Raw genomic sequence first — 24,177 nt, 5'->3', positions numbered from 1 at the left:
TTGAGAAAAGATATTCAAAACAAAGATATAGAAAATTCTAAAAATTTAATGTTACGATATCCAATCTAAAATAACAATTCTTTCTTTTCGAAAATAAGCAAACAGCCAATTTTTGTATGATTCAATTTTCTTACTGAGACATGGAATCTAAAAGTTGCTGCAAACTGTCGTGAAATCGAGCCGATACTGTCGGCGTTCTCGGTTTCATAGTGACGAATCTACCGTTCGGTTTGTTCATGGTTTTGTTCGCTTCGTGGGCCGTCCTCACATGTTGGAACATCTTGCTCACCATCTGGAAAGGAATCGTGGAATTTCGATTGAAAAACGTTCGACAAAGTGTTTCAACAAGAATGAATAAAATTCCATTGCTCGAGAAAATGGACTCACAGATATCTTGCTGCTTATTAATAATTCCACCACGTCAGGTCTCAACGTGTCCCTATTTTTGTCCAAGAAACCTTCCACGTTGTACCAAACTTGGCCTGCATAGTGTTTGATCGCGAATTCCGCGGAATTCATTCTTGGTCTTGAGTATAATTCGCTCAACGCGTGATTGTAATGGCATTTTTCTAAGAAGGAGAGATCCGTTGCTTTGGGAAAATTGCTCTCGTCGTCGAGAAGATGAAGAATACCGACTGGTTTCTTCGCGATTAAGTGTATCACCGGTAGATTATCCTGCATATCAAAATTAATTCCGTGCACGATTAATGATGAAAGTATTATCTTAGGAAAAAATCAAAAGTTCGATTTTTCAAAATCAAATTCCACCATCATTTTATTCACGAGGAACTTAAGATACTTAATATATATTCTGATTTGTATATGTATACTGCATTTCCTGTGAAAATCATTTTTTTTTCGATATGATTTTTTGCTCTAAAAATACAGAATATTACATTTTTGTAAAAATTAAAATTGATAATAATAATTCTGTTTCTTTCAGAATTATTCCTAAAATTTCACTTGCCACTTAAACTTACTACTGAAAGTGTAGAAAAATTTTGTTTTCTACCTAATTATAAATCAACGAAGAAAAAAAATAATGGATGATTAATCATAATCGCCAATATCAATTTCAAACGAGTTATTTCCACGACGATTCGATTATACAAGAAAAAAAAAAAATAATGAAGCCAATTAAATCGAGGAGGGGACTTTCGCTCACCGTATAATTAATCGTCGTCCAATCGATTTTTTCCTTCGCGTATTCTTGTTGCTCCAATTTGAAGATATGCTTGTTGAAATAGAACTGGAGGTTCTCGTTCGCGTAATTGATGCACAATTGCTCGAGGCTGTTCTCCGTGAAATTCTCGAACCCGAATATATCGAGTATAGAGATGGCGGCCGTCTGTTTCGTTCCTTTGTAGACGATGTGATTGACACGAGCGACCAACCAAGAGAACAGTGAACTGTACAAAGCCTTGGCGAACGCGTCTCTCGCGTCTAAAGCCTGGTCGATGTTCAAGGCAGTGAAAACTCTTTCGTTTCTCGCTTCCTGGATACAAATTGATTCGATTATTTATCGATAATAATAATAATAATGATAATCACTATTTATTTATGATATAAAATCCTCTATTCTTATAATAACGTTAAAGTATTTGGAAAAATAGAAGCAAAAATGTGTCTCTCCCATAAGAAACCTTCTAAATTTTGTGATATATTATTCAGAATCGAAGTATATTCATGGTCAAATTGAAAATTTCGAATCGAATTACATTCATCGTCGTTTTGGAAAAATAAAAAAAATGGCAAAAATTTTATTATATCATCAGAACAAAGAAGAATCGATCCTTTTCTTTCTTCCAATCTTCTAAGAAATTTTCTAAATTTTGTGATACAATATTCGAATTATTCATAATCGTATTTATGATAAAATCGGAAATTTCGAATTACCAATTTATTATTTTCACTCACCGTCGTTTTGGTCGTGAGTGCTCTGATGATTCCGTCGGAGTTCACCTGAAGAAGATGGGCAGCCCAACGAATCTCCGCATCAGAACCGACCTCCACCCCCTCCTGGCCATGCCTCATCTGCTTCCTGTGAAAGTACACGTTTCCAAGATGCAGAACGCTGGCGAGAATTTTGAAAATCGTGTCCTGCTCCTCCGAAGTGAATCCCAACACTTGCATGGCCGACAGGAGGGCTTTGAAGTCTTGGGTATCGGTTTTTCCGTCGATTTCGCAGTTTCCACCCTGTGTGAACGAATTTGGATTGTATGGTTTCAGTCCAGGTATGGCGGGCGTATGCAGCCCCCGTTGGTGAGGAAATTTTTCGAGAAAAATTTTGTAAAAAAAAAGAAACCTGATTCAGGTAAAAGTATTTGTCAGGCGTGAGCAACCCGTATTTGTCCCTCAGCTGTTGATCGAGACCAGCCAACAGCTCGTAGAACACGTGATAGTTCCTCTCTTCTGGCGCTTGCGTGACTATTCTACTTTTTTCGAGGAGATACTGAGTTATCCTTCCCCCCACAATGACTCCGCTGAAAAAGTAATTGGCGAATTAATAAGAACGTATCAGTTAACGACGAAAGCAAATAATTTCTCTTTATACGCTTATTATTATATACATGACAAAACTGATTTTCTAATGCAAACATTCGAAGAAATAAATAAGCTTGGTTTCATTACTAATATCTCTTTATGCATTTTAAATACAATGATTATCTTCTTTAGTTCGTAAATGCTTAATTCAAAAGTATCTAATATATATAATAATATATATACACAAATATTATATGCACAGATAAATGAAACAAGCATTCGGAGGAAAGAAAAGTCATCGTTAAAGAGGAGAAATAAATAAATAAATAAATAAATAAGAAAACAATGGGGAATCATTTGTTATTAAATTTCTCGTTTCTTACTCACTCTCTGAAATATACTTCCAAATATTTTCCGAATCTGCTGCTGTTATCGTTCCTCGGTGTTTTCGCGTTGCCAAAACTTTCCAACAACGGCGTAGCCTCGAGAATTTGCTCGGTTACAAGATTGTTCGGTGCACGGTTAACAGCTGCTAGATATTGCATTACGAGTTTCGTGGATTCCGTTTTTCCTGAACCGGATTCACCGGAAATAACAACCACTTGATTCGCGCTGGCGTTATTCGCGGCAGTCACTTGGCTGTATGCCGACGAGCCCACGGCAAACAGATGACTGTAAATTGTAGAGTAGCAGTAAAAATATCGAATGAACGAGGGAAAGAGGAGGAAAAGGGTCGAATCTGTCTAAATCTAAAATTTGAGAATTATTTAATTTCTAGTAGATTAAATTCATTTTTAAACTTATGAATTTTCTTTTTTTTTTTTCGAAGAATTGTCGAAGAAAGATTCATAAAAAATTATTTTTTTTAAATACTCGTTTATCGTATTTATTCGTAAATTTTTTTTCTTTGTAACTCACGGTGGTAATGTGCCAAGTATTCGTCCTTCGTAGAGTTTCACTTGGTCCAATCCGTAAATGTCGAACATTTTGTAAGGGTTCACCGCCACTAGGATGCTTCCCGTGTAAGTCTGAGAAGCGTTAATTCGATTAGATTAAAGTGTTGATGGAAAAAAATGAAGGCATGAAAAAAATAAGTAGAGATACGCACGTATATTAATTCCTTGTCGTATCGTATTTTCAGGTTCCATAATAGAGACGCTTCGTTCAAGTCTCTGTAATTTTTAATTGCATTTGAGAATAGCGATTAATCTCGCTTGAGGTAGAAATTTTTCATCCGCGTTATCGGATTACATAAAACTCACGTTAATTGGATCATGTCTTCGACTCCATTTTGTCCAAGATCCTGCCTTGGCTTTACTCCGCTTAAATTGGTGAGGGTGAAGATCTGGGGCTGAAACGAAATTATCATCAAGTCATGATAAAATCTTCTATAATTCAATCTTTAATTTTTACGATTCATTTTAGTTTTATATCAATCGAACGCGTCAAGATATTCAATAATCTCGCCTGAAAATTAGAAATTTCAAGTTTTCTCAAGTTTTCTCTGCTAATTAAATAAAATAAAATCTTCGGATCTGTGACATCAATCTCGATAATCAAAAATAATTTCTAATTTTTTTCTACTAATAGAAAAAGAATTGATTAGAAAAACGAAACATCTAAAAAAAAAATTAATCTTTCCAAATAAAATATAATCAATTTAACAATAATTTCGAAATTCTTAATTCTTTGCGATCTTCTTTTCGGATCTTTCGACGATTCACAAACGATGATTTTCCTCGCACCACATTACATTTTCGACGATCACACGAACGCATAGATACGCCAAGGTTTCCGGTGTCCTCTTTATCTTTTCCCTCAAGGTAATGTCCAAGGTAGTTCTAATCCTCCTGCGTGTACCCTGCCTCCTCGAGAGCCTGTCATCGCCATCATCCCTTCTCGGAAAAAACCGAGAAAAGTCCCGATCGCGGGACAAGTCGAGGCTCGAGCCATCCTCTCGAAAGTATTGGTCGAAGGCCGGCTTCGAATCCATCGACTTCGTCATTTTGTAATACTCCTCGACCAACTCTTGCCGCGAAACGCGTGGACGCGCGTTCAAGACGTCCTTGAGGCCGAAGACACTTTCCTTCGAGCGTAACCTTGACTTTTGAGCAGGAACATCGCGGCTCGCCGAGTCCATGACAAATTTGTGACACTGGCATGTCGTGGAACGTCTGCCGTCCGATCCTTTCCTTGAATCGAGCTGGATCTTGGAAGTATAGTGGCTCGAGTTTCGATCGACACGATACGAAGATGAATTCGACGAAGACGGTTCCAACTTTTGCCGATATATGGATAAAGGATTGTCGGAGGAGCGACGATCCTTTAGCTTGGCCATTGACATCTCAGAAGAGGACGAGTCAAGAGGATAATGTTAATTCTTACGATTCTTTTTCTTACGATTTCTGAGAATGGTAATTGACACCTCGATATTTTTGGAGAAGGTAAATTCTCTTTCGAGGAGGATAGTTCTCGATTTTTAACTCGAAGGATTATCGTAGAAGGTGGAACTATGACGATTTCCCACTCGAGCCATTCCTATTTTTTTAAGAAAGAAAGATTGATTCCAAATTTCTGACTATTATACAGAAAGACGATCTTTTACTTCGTCCATCACCACTCTTGCGATCATATATAATCACGGTATCCACTTCACTCGTTCTTCGTCACAATTATTTATCCAAGGCTAAGAAGCTCTCCAAACTTGGCCGTTTCCATCCATCCATCCTTGTACACGTTTCTCGCTCCGTTCTTCCGTCCACTTTTTTTGCCCGATTTTCTCGACTGTTGCGACCCGATCTCCGGCAGAGAGAATGCACGATAAAAAAGGAAGATTCGCGCGAATTCACATAAGACGCGAAAGCCACTCACGTGAGACTTAACCGGATACCGGGTTGCCTGAGTTTGCAGTTGCGATTCCATTGGCGTCGCCGTTGGTTTCGCGTTCGGGGGGAAACCACGATCCACGGAAAATGTATGAACGTTCGCGCATTGGAGGCTTGGCCCCCTCGCAATAATAATAAACCGATCCCGTTACCGGAGTTTTAACGAACTCGCCGATACTTCATGGTGCCGTAACGATGAATTGAAAGCGTTTCGTTTCGTGTGCTCGATATATTTCCTTTGCGAAATACACGTGTCGAAATTTTGCGCGCCACGATCTCGGTTCAACCAGTTTAACCAGTTCAATTCGACCAATAAGGAAAGTTATGAACGTTGCGTCGAGTCGATCTTTTGGCAAATCGTAACGATCGTCGCGAGGGGATAATTGTTATGATGTTTGAATGAATTCGAGGATTCGATTCGAATCGATAAATGGATGGGGAAATAGCGCGAAACTTCTTTCGTAAATGGATCTGGAAAGTTTATAGGAATTATATTTTTTAGTGGAATGGAACGGAAGGAGAAAGCTTTTTGTTATTATTGATCCATTTTTTGACGAAATTGTTCGAAGATCTATGAAATGAAGAAAATTTTGATAATCTCTATACACGTGGAAAAATGTACAGAAAATGTGTACTCATTTTCATGTATCGATCGAGATCGTACAGAGAGATGTTTAATCCTTTTAACTGATTAGCAGCATATCTCAGAATTCGTCGTGTAAAATTAATCGTACAACGATCGCAATTATAAAACCGAGTTCTACGCCTCTGTGCATCGTTAACTATAATAGGACACCGTACAACTGGACTCTGATGCACGACAATGCATCGAGAAATCGGACCACGCGGTGAAAAATAATCGATACTACAACCGAGTCTCGGTCGTTTGACCGATGAATTAAAAATTGTACGCGAAAGAATAATCTGCGCCGATTTTTTCACAAGAGGAAGAGTGTAATCTGTACATTTAACGATTTATCGAAACATGGCTCTACGCCTCTGAATTTCTCTCCCATGTCGTATCAAAACAATATCCAAACGCGGACAATGGTTGGAAATTTTTTTTCGTCGAGAAGGAAAGGTAATGATTTCTCGGGGTGTGCAATTAGCATTGAATTTAAACCGTTTCTTCGAGATCTTGAAACAACTTACGACTATTATTACATCGTTACCTCAAACGGTATCTTCCTCGTACAAACTATATACTTCCTTACAAACTATATAAATACATCTATTATTTAGATACGATTTATTATATATCATATTTTCTAAATTTTGAAATAGAATTTTTCTTTTGGATCATATTCTTCATTTTTCTTTCATTGTTGTGTAAAATCGTAAATAAGATGGATAATATTTTCCCGCGATTAAATATTGTCACAGAATTATTTGCACGAAAGTTAATCAGTTGTTATTGCAACTTTCACGATGTTTGCAAGAATACGGCCAAGATATTTGTTCTTCGTGCGTGCAAACTTGCGTTTCTCTCTAACTTGAGCTAATTCCCGAAAAATCGATCGGATAGATCCAAGATCCGAGTATAGGATTTCGAAACGAATTCACGAAAGTGAAAGAGAGGAAGGCGAAAAGAAGGAAAGAAGGCGAGGGAAAAAGATTGTGTTGTGCCAATACGGCTTGTCCTTGGAGCTTGAAAGTGCAAGAAGGTGTCGCAAACAGCGGCCGGTACGCTGCCCCTTTTCGATATGCACTTTCACGCGTGGATCGATACATCGGTGTGGACGATAATTTTCCAACATAGTACAGTACTCGCAGTCCACTTTCGCGGAAGTATTTCGCGGTATTTGACGAGAGGTATGCATGGCATCCGTCTCGACTTTCTACCCGGGACCCGAGCCACCATTCGACTATCCTAGCTATCCCGTGTCATGGAAATCTCGATTCTCTTCCTGTGATGACGTGAACGAGATGTTGTGCACAATTGGGACAAGTTGCGATTAAGAAATTCTTCAAGTTGAAACGAAGAAATTTGGATATTCGTCGTTATAAGAAATACTATATATTCGTATAAATTTCGATGACCGAGTCTTACTTTTACTGCTACGAATATATAACTATCTCGAATAGTAATTATATGTAGTAAAATAATATCTTTAAACCATCATTTAAGCATCTCAAGCTACGTCATCAGTGGTCAGTCTCATAATCATTATATAAATTTTGCAATTATTACTTTCTTACCAATATAATTAAACGAAATTATATAAATTGGATTAATATTTTCAACCAATCGTCGTGACAATGATAGATTGATAGAAACCGAGTATTATATTTGCTGTTATTAATATCACGTAGAAATTATAACAAGATGTTGATATATTCGTGGATTGTATGCTTTGCTCGGCTCAAGAAAATGTGCTACATAAATTCAACTAACAATAACATACTTTTCTACCAGTTGAATATTTCAAACTGGATCGTAACAATAATTGGAGATTAAATGGTAATTAACCAAATTAAGATAGATATCTTATCTTCCATCATCATAAAACTTTTTCGTTAACTCTCTTATCTCCTTCGATACTCGAACTATATAGAGCTACAACCAGTTCCAACCGGTATATATATAAATATTCATTTGCATGAAAATTAAAAATTATATTTTCCATCCACGTGATGAGCTACAATGGTAATACAGTCCTCCGGTTCTCCATTGTTCCCGCGCCAAATTAGCCGAGCAAAAAGTCAATGGAAACATAGTAAGAACCTCGCCCGAAGCGAGGCTCACTTTAAGGAAATGCAGAATAAACCGGTTGTTCCTTGGCCTCGAAGTGGCCAACTAGTATTGTTGACTACTCTCTAACACGCGTCCGTCCAGTTCCTCCGTCCCTTCGAGAGATAATAACGTGGAACGTGGTTTCATTGGTTAACGTTGTCTGCCAGCCAAACGGTAAATAATCCGATTTCTATTCGCTTGTCGAAAGAGAAAGAGAGAGAAAAAAGCAGAGAGAGAAAAATATTCATCTTTGAGAATTAATACAAGAAACGATTCTTTGCTTCGTGCATCATAATCGAGGTTGTGTCACAGATCTTGCATAACTTATCCGGCCGATCGTTTTGAATCGAGAATAATATGCACGATTGATGTGTCCCACATTTTCACATTCGTCATTACTCTTCGTACGTTTCTCCATTCAATATTGCTTGCCTTACTACTATTGGAGGGGGGAGGGAATGGTAAATTGATTTCTCATACCTTGCCGGCGATCACTGCCTGCACTGAGAGAACATTGGCGGCCCTGTGGTATTCCAGCACCTCTCCCGGCAACACGTGGCCGACACCTGGGTCGAACCACACCAATTCACCCTGGAAAAAGAAATGGAATAATGAAAGGGTGAAAAGAATTAAAAATACTAATGATTGGAATAAATTAAAGGGAAGATTGGCAGAGGTGTGATTATTTTTTAATAGGATTCTTCGTACACATTGTGAAAGGTATGAATTCTTGTGGTTCGTAGATATTATTTCTTGCAAGAAACAATATTAAGCCATTTGCGAGATGTAATAATTATTATCTTCGAAAGGATTAATCGGAAGAACAAGTGAACGAATTGGGGCAAGTACATTTTGATACGTCTTATTAAAAAATCTCAAGCCACAAAATTCCAACGATATAAAGAAGAAGTCGAATAATCCGTAGAATATCCGAGGAATTTCTTCGAGAAAGAAACAGAAACATGGAGAAATATCACAGATACCACCAAGAAATTCCACCAATGTGATCACAAATAGAGATTATTCACTGAAAATCATAAGAGTTAACAAGCCGTTATATTTTTTCACCATAACTTTGCCATGCTAACCGTTTTCACGTTCCAGGTTGGGCATACAGAGACACATTCAACTTTGTCAGCACTGTTGGTCGAGTGAACTTTTCTCTTCCCGGTGCAGAACCCAAAAATCGAAGACGTAGTCACGGGTGAGTTGGATCGGCCGCTATTGGCATCGCTGTAAGCTCTGACGTGGCTGACCGCCCCCGTCTTTTTCACGTAATTCGACCTCTCCTTGCTCCGTTTCGTCGAGATGGATTTTCCATCGGTCCCCGACCGGGTCTCGGCCAAACACTTTCTCGAATTTTTCACGCAACCGGGAAGAGTGGTCGCCAATCTGCTCGCGCCGATCTCTCGTTCCGTCGAGCGAAAGTTCTCCACCAACCCGGTTCGAGGCCTCGTTCCACACTTGGCCACTGAATCCTTACACCCGGAATCGATCTCTGCCCTCGTCGAATCGCGCCTCTCGCCACTCGTCGTCTCTCTCGATTCCTTCTTACTTCCTTGCGCGTTCTCCTTGCCCCGACTTAAAGTCTGACTTTCTGACCGAGATTCCCCTTGAATCTCGACAGAGTCATCCCGACTCCCTTTGCAGCCGTTCTCCTTCGCGCTCTCGATGATCCTCCTCCGCGACATGGTCCTACCTTTATCGACCCCTACCTCACCCTCGATCCTATTATCACCACTATCTTTCGAATCAGCCTTGCCACCCTGGCTCTGCAAGCCCTTCGACGTTTTTCGATACACTTTGGCGTAAATCGCATTTCCGTGGGGGCTGCTCGTTCTCGTGCCAATCGACGCGGGTGGCGAAGAATAATAAGGAGTGTTGGGCACAGGATCGCGAAGGTGCCTGGTGCTCGTGCGAAACTCGACCGAATCCACCGCTCTCTCCCTCGCTCCGCCACCCTCTTTCGTACACGAGCCCCTCAGTGTGCCCGCGTTCGAGGGCAAGGAACTCTTCCTTCTTCGTATCCTTCCGTAAACAGGCGGCTCTCTTCTCACAGCATCCTTGGCAAGCCTGGGGGTGGCCCAATCCTCGGCCGAGATCCTGGCCGATCTCGACGCGTGAATTATCTTGGGCAAGGTCGACGGTCTCGGGACAAGGCCGCGGGTAATGTCCTGCAGTCTGCTAGTGACTGCCAGGAGATCGCACACCGACTTGGACTCTCTCTCGTCCTCCTTGCCCCACCCGTTGTTTCTCGGCCGCGGGACATTCTTCTTCGGGTAACTGGAGGAAGGTGGCCTGCCGCCACCTTTCACCTCTGAACTTTCTACTACCTTCTCTTCGATGTTCCCACTACTACGGGACGTGGTAGCCACCGGCACGTCCACGCTCGCTCTTCGACGCAGTATTTCCTGCCTCGAGATCTTCCTCCCGCTCTGAACAGGTTTCCACCAACTTTCCTTGCTCCATCGTTTCGCCGTGGAGGGAAGGGTTCTAGGCCTCTCCTCCACCACCTCTCCCTCGCCTCTTCCTTCCTCCATCCGCCTCCATCGTTCACCCGACGACCCGATCGTTTTCCACGGATTTTCCTCCTTCTCCTCGCTGTACTTCCGCAGGATCTCTCTTCGAGATACAGCCACGTCACGGGGAACCGTGTGGTACGAGAACTTCGGTTCGGGCTTTCGAGTAAAATTCGGGTTGTCCATGGTGGTTGCGCGCGGGTCCAGATCCAGATTCCTGCTCCGGGCGGAAGAGGCACGTCGCCTGGCGGCGTCGCGTTCCGACGATCCGACGCTGGAATTTGGAGCGGAGTTTGTATCTGGGTCTGGGCCGGTGGAATTATGCAATGCGCGTCGGGCGGATAACGGTTCCACGCCGGCGTGGAAAGCTTCCGAGCGAGCGAAGTTTCGTGACGGAAACCGATTCTTCGAGGTCGACGATCGCCCGCTCTCGCCTCTCCTCTTGCACGCTATCGCGGACTCCATCCTTGCGTGGATGCGCTTGGTCGAAGCTCGGCTTTAATCCTCATTTGGACTTAGACTTTCCTCGATTCCGATTGTTAGGATCGATCTTTGTTTACGAATTTACTCGATCGCATTTTATCTCGATATCGAAGAAGATGAGTTTGGAATCGATGAGTCCTTTGATTTCCTTTTTTTCGTTTTTAGAATCTCGAAGAAAACGAATCCTAGAATCTTGACGAAAGTAAACGGATGATCATCGATGGAGGATGATGAAGAACGGATTGGGATCTATGCTCGAGTTCAGTTTTGTCGGATTTTAATAGAAATCGTCGACTTTTTTCCGCGCGAAATCTCGAAAAAGGAATGGACGATTCCTTGGTTCACTCGTCGATCTCCTCGCTCGGCATTCTCGAATTTCCTTCGATTCGCGCGACGAGCTGCAAGAGGCACGTGAGTTACGTCGTCGTGGCTCGTTAAGAGTCAGTTTGAAAGCTTTCGTGAGTCATCCAGTTCTCCACTTTCTATCCAGAGGAGTGGTAGCTACTCGTAAAACGTACGGAACGGACGATCGACCTGTTTAGAAGCGTGGAGGTTATTCCAGGGATAATGGAATGTTCTGTTGAACACATTTTTTTAACAACCGCGTTAACGGGAACGTCAATTAAATCACAAACAGACCACGAAACACGTAATTCACATATCTGTTAGTCCAATTTCGTTCAACACATTCTCGATAATTCGACTGGTTATCAGACCTATTCTTGTACGTTTTCTTTGAAGTACCAGTTTGATCGGAAATCGAGCACCACCTATTGATATCTTCTAGCTGTAAATCTTCTTATATCCGTTCTCACTTTTATCGTATAAATATTTCTATTATTAAAAATCGAATTAGAGCTGGAGATTGGCCGAGATAACGTCGAATTTCGAGTTGATAATATAAATTTTCTTTTATCGAGCAAAGAAGAGGAGGGAGACAAATGTTAAAGATATACTTCAGCCCGATCGATTCGATTATATTACACCGAAGATTAAATTATATTCCCTTCGCGCGTCTATTCGCCACGAGAAAATACAAACTGCTTCAGGGTTCAAGGTTAACGAACAGTTAAGACCTCTCGTACGTTCGTATACATTAGTATTCTTTCTATTTGCAGAAAGCTTGGGCACACATGACCCGGCTCTCGAACGTCTCTGAATAGTTGCCTTCCATAAGTCGAAACCAGAGACGTCGGTGACCCTGTTTCGTTCCGTGGTATGCCGGGGTATCGTAGTCTTATTAAAACCATCCTCCTCTTCAATTATCCGCGTATAATTTTTCTAATCTATGATCATTTCCTATATAAACTTACTAGAACTCGAACATGGAAATCAAAGTAAAAATAGGTGGAAGAAATTCTCTGAGAATCGAATAACTCGGTCGAGGAAGAATATCTATCCTGCAAATGTTCCAGAAAGGCCAAAGCGATGATGGTCGAACGATCGATCACAGGTTCGAGCCTGTTGAGAATCAACGCACGTCCGGTCAAGATTTGAGACAAATTGTCGACGGCACGACACCGTCACGCATTTTCAATTCGTCTTAAAGAAGTTAGGAGGCCAGTGAGACAGTTACTATTGGGCGCATTGGGTCATCAGTCTCGAAAAATCCGTGCTGTCTCTCACGCATAGAATGCGTTAACGGTCACGATGTGTTTCGGGAATACACGCACGTATCACCTCTCCTATCAACCTCTATAATCTTTTAGTACCATTTGCTTCTCTCGTGCGAGCCACGATCATTTTTCTCGCTTGCGTAAAACGATCTTTAATTAAATCCCCCCATCCTCGACCCTCCTCTCCCTTGCCACACGCGTTTCGAAACAACCTCTCTCATTCAGAAAACCTCTTTTTATATTTATATTTCAACTATGTCCCCACTGTCCATCCTTTCATCCGTTGAAAACAAACGAAAAAAAAAAAAAAAAAAAGAAAAGAAAGAAAGGAAAGAGACGAAATAATCTTCTCGCCGTTCACAACAATCCCAGGAATTTTCTATTCGCAACACCTCCGCGACACTCGCCCCTCTCTTCCTCTCCTCGATCCAGCCGTCCTTCGACTCGTTTCACAAGCTAGTTTCACGCGTACACCGAGTTCCCCGCATACACACACACACGAACACCAACTGTATGTCCCGCGTACGTTGTCCACTGTGCAGAGCCAAAAAAAACGATTTTCTCCTCCTCCTCCTCCTTTTTTTTTCGTGCCACTTTATCCGCAAAACTTGGAAACTTCGAACAACAGGTTCTCGAAAGAGAAGAACTCGTCGACGAAGCAGGGAGGGGGTTGAAAGGGTTAACCGGGACGCGAAAAGGGCGATTATTCGAACGTTGACCGACGGCTCCCTTTCGAAAGAGTCGCACGATCCGGACGCGAGGATGTTCGATGCAACACTGCAAGTTATACGCCTCTTCTCCGCAACAATTGCTGTGTATGCACAGTGGCGTACACGCGGCTTTTTAATTGGGCCACCGTTGTGTAATCGGCCGACGTTCCTCGACTCCCTGTTGTCCCTTTCGACCAACGGAAGACTCGATCGACGAGGCCGATCTAGATCGAGATCGGGATATCGCGAGAGAAAAGGGGATATGAGTCTGGTCTCGACAACCTCTTCGAGCGACTCGCGGCAGAAAGAGAAGCGGTGGTGGCGCCAGTGGATCGAAGTGCTTTGGGGTGGAACCAAGCGTGCCTCTCTTCTTATATAAATTACGCGCTAAATACGCGTACGTACGTATACGTGGAGGTTAGCCTGGATATAGGCTGCGCCCACGGAGAACGGGAAGCGATTCTCTAACTAGACACCGTGGCGAGTTGCAGAAGCGACTGTCGATTGTAAAAACCGATTGTGCGCACGTGGAAATAGCGTTTCGTAGCTTCCAAGTTTTTTATTTATCGGGTGGAGGCGAGCGATCGAGATCGGCTCCGATTTTCCAGCTGTGGGTTTCACTCGTTTTGGAACAGAACTCGTTTTCGAAGAATTGATCTGGTGTGGGTGAATATTGCACGAGTACGAGAAATTTGGGGGAAATTGATCGATTTGGTTTGAAAAAATTTCGTGGTTGTCGATGTGCATGTGTGGAAAATGTTTGGAATGGTTTCGCGGACGTTTTCTTATAATATTTCAACGATAGTTATTCTTGAATCGTGTAAATTTCAATTTATTTTCTCTATCGATGATGCTGTGTAAGGTAAAATAAGGAATTTCGCACGGATGTCTGAGAAGCATTGGAGAAATAATTTCCTCGAGCGGATTCACCATTTGGTGTTCTCACTTTTACTACGATTCTTGTGTGTTACACGGGTATTCCGTATCAGGAGTAATGACGAGTCAAGGAATAATTGAGGAAGACATCGTCGTCGACTAGCGTAACCGATATTATAGGAAATTGAAGCGATGCAACGTAATCATTGGATCAGCCTCGATAATTAATGCACCGCATTTCCTTCTCTGATTATTGAGCATCGTTTCCCTCCCTGATTAAATACTTTCCAACGAATTCCAAATAATTTCGCCATTCTTCGATATTCCAACGTGCAATTTATCTATTAAATTCCTTTATATTACGATACCTTCCCAGCTAATCCTTTTACGCTTAGAAGCATTAAGAATCACCTCTTCGTTGATATTTATTGATATTTCAGATCCGAGAAATAAGAAATTTTATCGACAAAGGAAAATTAACATACATTCCTTCGTATTGCACAACTTCAATTTTACAAAAATTTCTTTCACGAACCACGTATCGTGAACATATATTTACAATACAATACAAATTGTAAAAACGAATCGTAAAAATTTCTTTTCGTTTCAATAACAATTTCTTTTCGTGACAATAACTTTCGAATTCCACCAAAAAAAAAAGGAAAAAAGTAGATAGAAACGAAAACAATTTCCATCCTACGGCTACAACGAAGCATCGTGGCCTGTTTTCAAACGCGAGCAGAGCACGATTTTTTTGCTTCTCGAGACAATCGCGCTCTATTTGTTCGAGAGGGGGGAATGCACAAGGTTGCACAAGCCGTGGAAGTGTTTCGCGTGAGAAGCGTTTCTCCTCTTGGATCCACGAAATGTTGAGCGCAATTTCGATCTCTTCCCTTCGTGTTTCATATTTTCGCCGATGTCTTCGCGGCAACGAAGCGTGGAGACGAGAAGTATATATATATATATATAAATATATTTCTTGGTAGAAGAGGCGCGATCAGATCGGTGGACGAGAGGCGACTCGCGAAGCGCAAAGGCATTCGAAAGTGGCTTGGTTGCACGGCGACGCAATTGCGTGTGCACAGATCATTGACTCCGACCACGCAACCGATCCTCGGGCTACGTAAATCATGACCACGTAAATATTGTGCAACGTACAATCCTTCTTTTTTTTTTATATATCGTTAGAAGAGGCTTGTTCTTTTTTTAAGATTGTTTTCAAGATTGTTCTCGATAATTTGTGTCTAGGGAGTAGGCCTTTCATCGATGAGAAATTTGAGGGATCGTATAATCGAATATGTAACGATCGGGGAATATTATGGAAGATATTCTCTTGCATTTCGTTAGAGTTGTTTTGGATATATAAGTGGATTTAAATTGTGGGATGTAAAATAGTATGGCTCACCTTTTGCCACTCGGCGTACATGTTGAGATTAGGTTAGAGAACTGTCCAAGAAGAATGAGCTACCCTCATTTTGCACGGGCGGGTGAGGTTGTTGATCTTCGCTCTCTGTAAAAAAAGGAAAAAATGAATTATTTCCTCGTCGATTTAACCGAATAAGCGAGATTTAATAAGAGAGGGAAAGGTTTGAGGGATTAATGGAAGTTTATCGATGATTAAACATTTTACTCGTGGCAAGATTTGGAATCGTTTTAAAACGAAGCTTACTAAATTTATAGAGTGTATTTCATCCTCGAAGAAATCTCTTTAATCATCGATCCACTCAACCGTGTAAGTCATTAAACTCGTTAAAGTCCAATAAATATGAATAAATATAAACGAACGAAATAAATTAACGTTATTCTATCGAAATCGTTCGATTATCTGAAATTAAAACATCATTTTTCATCTAAAAAATACCATTCCATTAACTAATAATATCGGAAAGAGTATACAAAAATTTCCAAAACGATAAGATGAAGGATTTTCATATGTTGTTTCTTTCGAATATTTTTTTTTTGAAAAAAATCCAAATCTAAAATTAATTTCTGCTCATTCTTACTGTCATTCGAGTTTCGAGGAATCATAGTGAAAGAAAACGCAAAAAAAAAAAACGAATCGATGAACGATTCAATCGACGTCATAAACCCTGAAGTACGTGATCGGAAATAGCGATAAGTCTCTGCCAACCGGAAGCATCGTGCAGCTGCTGATTATTATTCGACTTCCGGTATCGGTGACAACCCACGTTGCTCGAAGCAACGGTTTAAGGAGAAAAATTCGCTCGAGCCTATCTTCCTCCTCGAGATGGAAATATTATTACGTACACGTCGAATCGTGCCTTTAAATTTTAGATACACGCTGGGAATATTAAACGATCTGCTGCGTGATTCGACATCGTGTTTATCACGAGAAGAAGAAGAAGAAGAAGAAGGATCGTCAAATTCCAAGAGGACGATTCGCGTCGACCTTGAACCACGTTCGATTAATCAACATTTTTTGATATTTTTTGTGAAATTTTTTTTTTCTTCTTTAGAACTTATTAAGCAAAAAAATATTGGTGAATATTAATAATATTATTCGACGAATGTGGCGAGTTGGTATTAAAGAAATACTTGAAATTTTACGATATTAATTCGTTCAAGTCATTTGTTCATCGGTGAAATTGATTTAAAATTTTTTCCTTTTTTTGCGTTTGCAATCATCAAAATTATAGGTACTTTCGATTAATTTTAATCATTTAACTTAAATGGATATTTATGAATATTTATTTAATTCTGCGCTTTCTCTAATTATTTTCATAATTTAATTTTACTTGTTGTTTGAATAATGTATTATTTTTCGCTTCGTTCCATTTTAAAAGTATACAATATATATATATATATTTTTTCATCAGCAAAAATATTCGATCACGCGCAATCAATCAAAAAAAAAAACTTCCTTAATTATCAATCAACGTAACAATTTTTTAAAATTAAAGAAAATTGTAACAACAATCATCAAACATCAAAGAATCTCTCATTCTCTCTTATCATCCGAATATCGCAACGTCGATGTCTTTGGGGAATAATCGTTGGCGTGGCAAGACATCGATACTCATCGTGCAACGTTTCGCAAAGCGGCGGAAGTGTCGCAAAGTGTTCCGTATTCGCGTGAGGAAACGGTACCTCGTTTCAGAAAAATTGAGATATATCGCTTCGTGATTCACGATTCCCGTCGGGAAAAAGATATACTTTTTTTTCCAACGCGTTTGCAAAAGCGTTTGCCACCGAAATCGATCGGATCGCGTTCCTGGAATACCGGAACTGTCGCAAGAGAATAATCCGCGATGGATGAAGAAACTAAACACTTTCCTCTTCCCTCTTTCTACTCCTTTGAGCCCGTCCAGTGGCAAGGAGAGGGAACGGCGGTGGTTGAAATGCTCGATGAAGTTTATATTTGTTGTAAGGAGAAAGTGGAAGAAAAGTTTTGACCCACGATGCGTAAAATTTTCGTACGCCGATGGAATATTTCAACAGTACTGGTTGAATATTGGAACATTGGATGACTCGCGAGTGTGGTACATTTGTATGTGAAATTAGTCGTTTGTTTCCGTTTTTCGGTGAAACTTAAAAATTCGGTTGAAATCCTCTTTTCATTAATGCGAAGAATGGTTCAATATTCGAAGGAAAAAAGGAGGAGGGCATCGATCATTGTTGAATACTTTCAAAAATATTCTATTAAAGAGTAAAGCTTGTTGGGAAAAAGCTTTGTACTGGTATTTAAAATATATTTCTTGATATAGGTAAAGATATTACAATTAATTAATAGATTTCAAAGTATCTTGACAATTATTACATTAACATCTGTTATTTTTAGAATATCTTTATCTAATGGAATTTCAAGCTTTAAAAATAGAAATTAACAACACGTGTATTAATAAATGGCAGCAGGATCCTTTGAATTGTTTTACTTTCAGGAAAATTAACAGGAGAATTAATTATCAATAGCGATAATTTAACAGACGCGTGAAAATATAAATAAAAATCCGGATAAAATTTTGACTTAAAATCTCAACGAGATGAGGGGCATTAATTCCAAATCGACTTTTAACAGAATCTTAACAATGAGCAATCGATTTATGTTACTAACAATATGAATCATAGCCGTCTATTAGTTCACGTCGTTCCTTCAACGATCCATCATAAACATCTCAATGTCGTAGTAAAAACCTATTGCACACGATCGGTTAACGATCATCGCCATTTTCCCTCGGGCAATGGGACAATGTACAATCGACAGTGTCGAAAGGCCAAATTGCCGTCTCCATTGTTCCTTCCCTTTGTCTTTCACCTACGCTCAGTCTCTATTTCGTCTTGGAAATATATATATATATTCTCGAATCTCGCCGCGAGATATATCGAAGAGAATCGAGTGACCGCGAGGGTGACTAACCAAATTAGCATAAGATTGCAAAATACATTCCTGCGTGAGTACCGCAGAAGGACGCCAGGAGGTACTTTTACTCGACGATTTGTTCATGTGATCGATGCTCACGACCGTAGTGAGTTAGCGATGGGATCAAGTTCGATCGTGCGAAATCAAGCCAAATTTCACGTGCAATTAAACCTGTTATTCGATTCACGAACATCTATCTATTTTTGATGGATTTCGATTTTCGAGAGGACCGAAAGAAAAATAAAAATGTGCGAACACAGCAGTTTGTAGAAGATGCTTCACGAATAATACATCAACACCTTGATCGATATGAAGATCTTCGATGTGAAGATCAAAATTTGCGATTCAATTTTGACGCGTTATAAGTAAAAATTTATGAGAGAGTTCAAGTTTAGAAGGGATTTGTCTTTACATTATATTCGAAAGTATTGGATCAGAAAGAGATCCCAGCCTTCTTGCAGAGTATGCTTGATCCCATCACTAGCACTTACACCAAGCATCAAGCATCTGCATCTCTCTACCTGGTTCGCTAGAGTTAACGACACGTTATGAATCACGCGTATCACAATCGTCGGATTCGACTCTGTGTGATTCTCTGCTCGCGGAGTGTATATCGTTGTCTGTGAATTATTAATGAGACGTGTGTCAAAGATTGTTTGGACAGATGCAAGGAGAACGAATTTTTTTTTTTTTTAGAGATTCGTACGTATGGAAATTTATGATTTAAACATAGTCGTAATTTTTGGCGACTTGGAAACTTTCTACTCGGGTCGAATATTAATACGCGAATATTAATATTTTAAATTATTTAAAAAAAAATTATTTATTGCTGCAATTTCTCGTCGTGTTTGCTTCTTAAATATATTAAAATATTATATTAAGAGAGGCTTAGCGGTGGTTCGGGGAATTTTAAGAAGAATGTTGAAGTTTATTAATTATCTCTTGATAGTGATCGACGCTATTTAAGCAAAATAAGTTTAATAAGGACGATAATTTGGGGAAGTTTGACTCTCTGAGAAGCTTAAAATATAGGAAAATTAGGCAAATTAAATGGGCGGTTTTTATGCGTACAGCAGCTTTAACTGTTTTGAATGCATAATGAATACTGTGATCTGACAAATTATCATTTTACAAAGAAAAAAAAAAAAAGAAAGAAAAGAAGAAGAAAAAGGAAAAAAAATAATAAATTATATACAAAATTGATACAAAGTTGCAACAAATATTATTTTGATCAAAATAATTCAGTTGGAAATTTCCCAAGAGTGAATCATGTGCTTTATATTGTCAGATGCATTAAGGTAAAATAGGTTTCTGAATTGCAATATATATTATGTACTACCAGTTTATTGCACCCATTTCCTATACAGTTTATGATAACTATTATATACATGGTAGTAGAAACGATGTTACAAATGCAACGAGTATTAAGATTAAATTTTACGATCTCATAACCTTAATATTTTCTATAACATCGAATGGACGTGATCAACATTTTTCATAAAAGAATTTCACTTAGAAATTCTATTTTCTCCTAATCTAGTTGTTCTTCAATCTATGATTAATAATACCTACAATATATTAAATTTATTATCTCTCTGTCTATCTTTTTTCTTTTTGTTAAATGAAATTTCATTTATCTCTTCTTCTTCTTCTTCTTCTTCTTCTTCTTCTTTCTCTTCTTATGTACAAAATTCTATTTTTTCCAACAATAAAATCTCGCAGTAGTCGCCTTTACGAATGGAATGGTAAGGCCCATCCCAGAAAATGATACGAAATTACAACGACGAATCGTCATTTCAGCTACGATACGGTGAAATAAGTTTTCAGGGCATCGAATGAATTGCCTCCATTCCGTTGAAATGGATAATTTACTCCTGTCAAATCGTTCACGAGGACAAATTGTGCATCACAAAACACGTTGAACGTTGCGGAACAAAAGGAAAAATAAAATATGTCCCATCGTTCGTTGTAATGTCACTGCGTGGTAATCCTTTCTCACTTTTCTTCCTCTTTGTTCGAGAATTTACGAAATCTTACGAGATTTGACATGATCGTGCGTTTGACGGATGAAAAATTTTCACTATTAGATAATTCAAAAATCTTTTAACGTATCTTTTGCTGGTATAAGAATGATTTATAATGACAAAAGATAATTTTAATTTTAATCCATACTCAAGAAGATATATATATATAAGATTAAAATGAAATTAACGTGTACAATATACGTGTATAAAAAAAAGGATGGAAATAATAATAATATTTTTAGTGATTCTAAATAATCATCGTAGATATTTGCAAAAGAGATCAACTCTATTGCAAAATAACGATGATTGCTTGAATATTGCTATAAAAACTTTAATAGGGCAAATAGGAGAATTAATAAGATTTGCATTTTTTTTCTAACGAACAGGATTATTATAAAAATTATTATAAAATCTTTCACAATCTATTTTTTTCATCCAACTGTTGCGCCAGTATCCATGCCTCTGCTACGCAACTTTCTTAATAATACGTAGCACATGCTCGATACAGTTATTATAATAGCGTTCAATTATGATCAGGCTGATCGTGATCGACAATGCATTGTCTTTTGTTTCCCTTTGAGATATGCTTCGATATGCTTGAGCTGCTCAATTCTCGTTCAAACTGTTCAAGTACCAAATTACGGAATCGTATCCCCACCGAAGAAATATTATAATTTTATTTCATTTTCAAGGATACTTTTAATTCAATTTCGAGGATATATATGTAAATATTTATACGTAATACATATATCTATAATATAATATAACTCGAAGAAACATGTTATTACCACAATTCTTCAAGAAACATTAATTCTTTCAAGATTGAATTTCTTTTCTCCGCTCAAGAAATAAATATTCCTCATCAATTATTATTAACAACAGGAACGTAAACGTCTCTTTTGAATTTTCTTTGAAGAAATCATAATTCTATTGCTAAAATACAATAGAATTAATACTAATCCTAATTCTCCTTTTATCACTTTTTTCTAATATTCCATATTTTATTGTTCCAACTTAATATCAATATCTAGTGAGATTATCTTGCTATTATACATTGATATTATGTTCATCTTGAACGAAGGAGATGGAATGATTCCAGCTGCAACAATAAAATCATTTTTTATTTGTTTCTTGTGTCAAAATATCTAAAAGGTATCTAGACAAAGAAGAAGACCATTCGAGCGTTTCGAGACTCGATTTTTTTTTTCTTTTTTTTATCAATGGAAGCCCAATCTAACATGTAAGAGAATCAGAGTTTCGTCGGACAAGTATCGAGGTCAAACAGAGAAAGCAGCAGCTCGGCTACGGTGATACAAGGATCTTATGTAATTCATAATCGCGCCTCTCCTTTATCGAAATGAAAGACACGCAAAAGATTTACTTATCCTTAGTGTCATCGTGGTAAATAAGGAGTAGAAATTGGAGGCAACTTTTTTTTTCTCAAACGCAGGAAAAGAGATATATTTATGCACTTCTTATGCACGAGAACAAATTGTTATTCAAGTTGTATTCAAAATCTTGGATTATTCAAATGTTAATGATATGGTGATTGGCAGTTATTCATAAAACTTAAGAGAATATATTCTTTTCTAAAGAAAATATTCTAAGGAATAATCACCGTCAAATTTTTATTATTCGATGTTGAATTATAGTTTTAATCAAATCAGTGTTCCATTGAATGAATTGAAACAATGTATCGAACTTTTTTTTTTCTTGAGAAGTTAACTACTGGTTAAATTAATTTAGAATTAGATAATCTAGAATTATTAAATATTTTTGCACGATATTTGCCCAATTTTATTTTATTTATTTTTTTTTTTAATTATAATATTTTAACTTTATCAAACTTTTATTTTTCTGATTATATTTAAATTTTCTAATTTCTGTCGTATTAATCTTACTTGATATTTGGTAATATTTCAATTTTTTCTTTAATTTAATAATTCCAGATTTTAAACTTTTACGTTACATTTCGTAAATTCTGTATTATCGAGACAAATTGTATCAATTACAATTTAATTGAAGCAAGATATCCGATTCGAAGAAGGATTATTTCGCAAATATTGTCGAAGATTGTGCAAATATTTGGCGCTGGCTGGTAATTGGAAGAAGTTGTTATACCCGTTTGTTGAAAGTTCGATTGCGAGTGATACGGAACGAGTTAAAATTCACGGTGAAAGTGCTTCCTAAAGTCTGCTCTCTTATCGATGCACTGATTGGAAGCTTTAAAAGCGTAACAACAGCTATAATTAATCATTCCATTCTCTAATCTCCAATGAAATTCTTCAAATTATTCGTCACAATTCAATCAAAATATTTCACGAATAATAATTTTTCGAATAATACAATGGCTTGATAATGATTATATTTATTGCTTTGATTTCTCCGTTTACGTAAATCGCAATGAGAATAAATAAAATTTGTCAGGAAAGTTAGGAATCGTTTCAAATCGCTTTATTTACGATCGGTAATTTTAATATAAAAGATTATTAAAATTATAATTTCAAATATTTTTTAACGGCCGTAAAAATTATTTGCATACCAATTTTGCAAACGTATTTTAATATCGACGATATTTAAATATCTATTAGATTTAATTTTAAAAATTAGGAGGCAAAGGTACTCCCAAATATTTCTTTGCCATTGTGGATATTCCGTTTTTCAACGTTTTGAACAAACAGTTCTGTCGTTGATAATTCATTAGTTACAGTGGTTCATTAGCCACTTCTTGGTTGCTAATATCTCTTCAACGTTGTTTGAACTTCTGCGTGACATGAATGAATGTTAATAACGGGACACTATCTTTCTCCAGCAACAACGGGAGGTCACACGATTCACTGTCCTTGAATACTTTCGCCTAATCGGGCATCTAGATCAAACTGTATCTTGTTCTTATTACGGACATGTTAAAAATTAAAAAAAAGAAAAAAGAAAAGGAAAAAGAAATATTCGAGAACGTACGAATTCGATTCGTTCCAATATTCAAATATCTCCACGATAAAATTTATTTCCAATGTTTTAGATCCGATAAAAATATCGGATTTCACTTGATGAAATCGTCTACTAAGCCAGAAAACTTAATTCGATGAATTTCATTCAGTTTTTATTTATCTGCGTTATTCTATCATCAAATATTAAGATCTTTGCGGATTATTTCCTTTTTTTCAGAATTCAAAAAAGATTCGACGATTAGCTTAACTTCAATTTCAATTTTTCATCAATTTTCGAAACACAAATCGGAAGGACACGTTGATACTGTGGCAGCCATCGTTCCAAAAATATATACGTAAATATTATATTTTTAGAAAAGTTAAAACAACCGTCCGCAATTTAAATAAGAATATATCGAATTTTTCTTGCTTAGTATCATTATAAATATACATGAACGTAGAATTCATTAACTATGAGTCACACTCTAACTACACGTAAACAGTGTATCTATATCTTCGATCTTACAAAATCAACAGC

At 38.1% G+C, this 24,177-nt stretch overlaps 2 protein-coding genes across 6 annotated transcripts in view; one reads left to right on the top strand and one right to left on the bottom strand.

The window, feature by feature from the left end:
- LOC108003135 (uncharacterized) overlaps window positions 1-24,177 on the top strand; it is a 188,929-nt gene that overhangs the window by 37,431 nt on the left and 127,321 nt on the right. The gene's annotated exons all lie outside the window — the stretch shown is intronic.
- Window positions 1-24,177, bottom strand: part of LOC108003125 (unconventional myosin-XV) — a 69,916-nt gene that overhangs the window by 44,481 nt on the left and 1,258 nt on the right. For 2 of the 4 annotated variants that reach the window (XM_017065227.3, XM_062084206.1), the window contains exons 2-12: window positions 15,713-15,817; window positions 8,584-8,694; window positions 3,747-3,835; window positions 3,593-3,656; window positions 3,403-3,512; window positions 2,872-3,156; window positions 2,306-2,483; window positions 1,918-2,196; window positions 1,166-1,495; window positions 388-675; window positions 135-292 (exon numbers count right to left, since the gene is read on the bottom strand). In XM_017065227.3, coding sequence (XP_016920716.2) covers window positions 135-292; window positions 388-675; window positions 1,166-1,495; window positions 1,918-2,196; window positions 2,306-2,483; window positions 2,872-3,156; window positions 3,403-3,512; window positions 3,593-3,656; window positions 3,747-3,835; window positions 8,584-8,694; window positions 15,713-15,733 — 1,913 coding nt within the window. In that variant the 5' untranslated portion in view covers window positions 15,734-15,817. Of the gene's footprint in view, window positions 1-134; window positions 293-387; window positions 676-1,165; window positions 1,496-1,917; window positions 2,197-2,305; window positions 2,484-2,871; window positions 3,157-3,402; window positions 3,513-3,592; window positions 3,657-3,746; window positions 3,836-8,583; window positions 8,695-9,191; window positions 14,971-15,712; window positions 15,818-24,177 lie in introns of those variants that run through there. The other 2 variants (XM_028669365.2, XM_028669366.2) reach the window with 1 other exon arrangement.

Source organism: Apis cerana, linkage group LG14 (assembly GCF_029169275.1).
Source record: "Apis cerana isolate GH-2021 linkage group LG14, AcerK_1.0, whole genome shotgun sequence".
NCBI classification, from domain to species: Eukaryota; Metazoa; Arthropoda; class Insecta; order Hymenoptera; family Apidae; genus Apis; species Apis cerana.
Note: the sequence above shows the minus strand (reverse complement) of the source record. Positions and strands in the feature narration are given on the sequence as shown.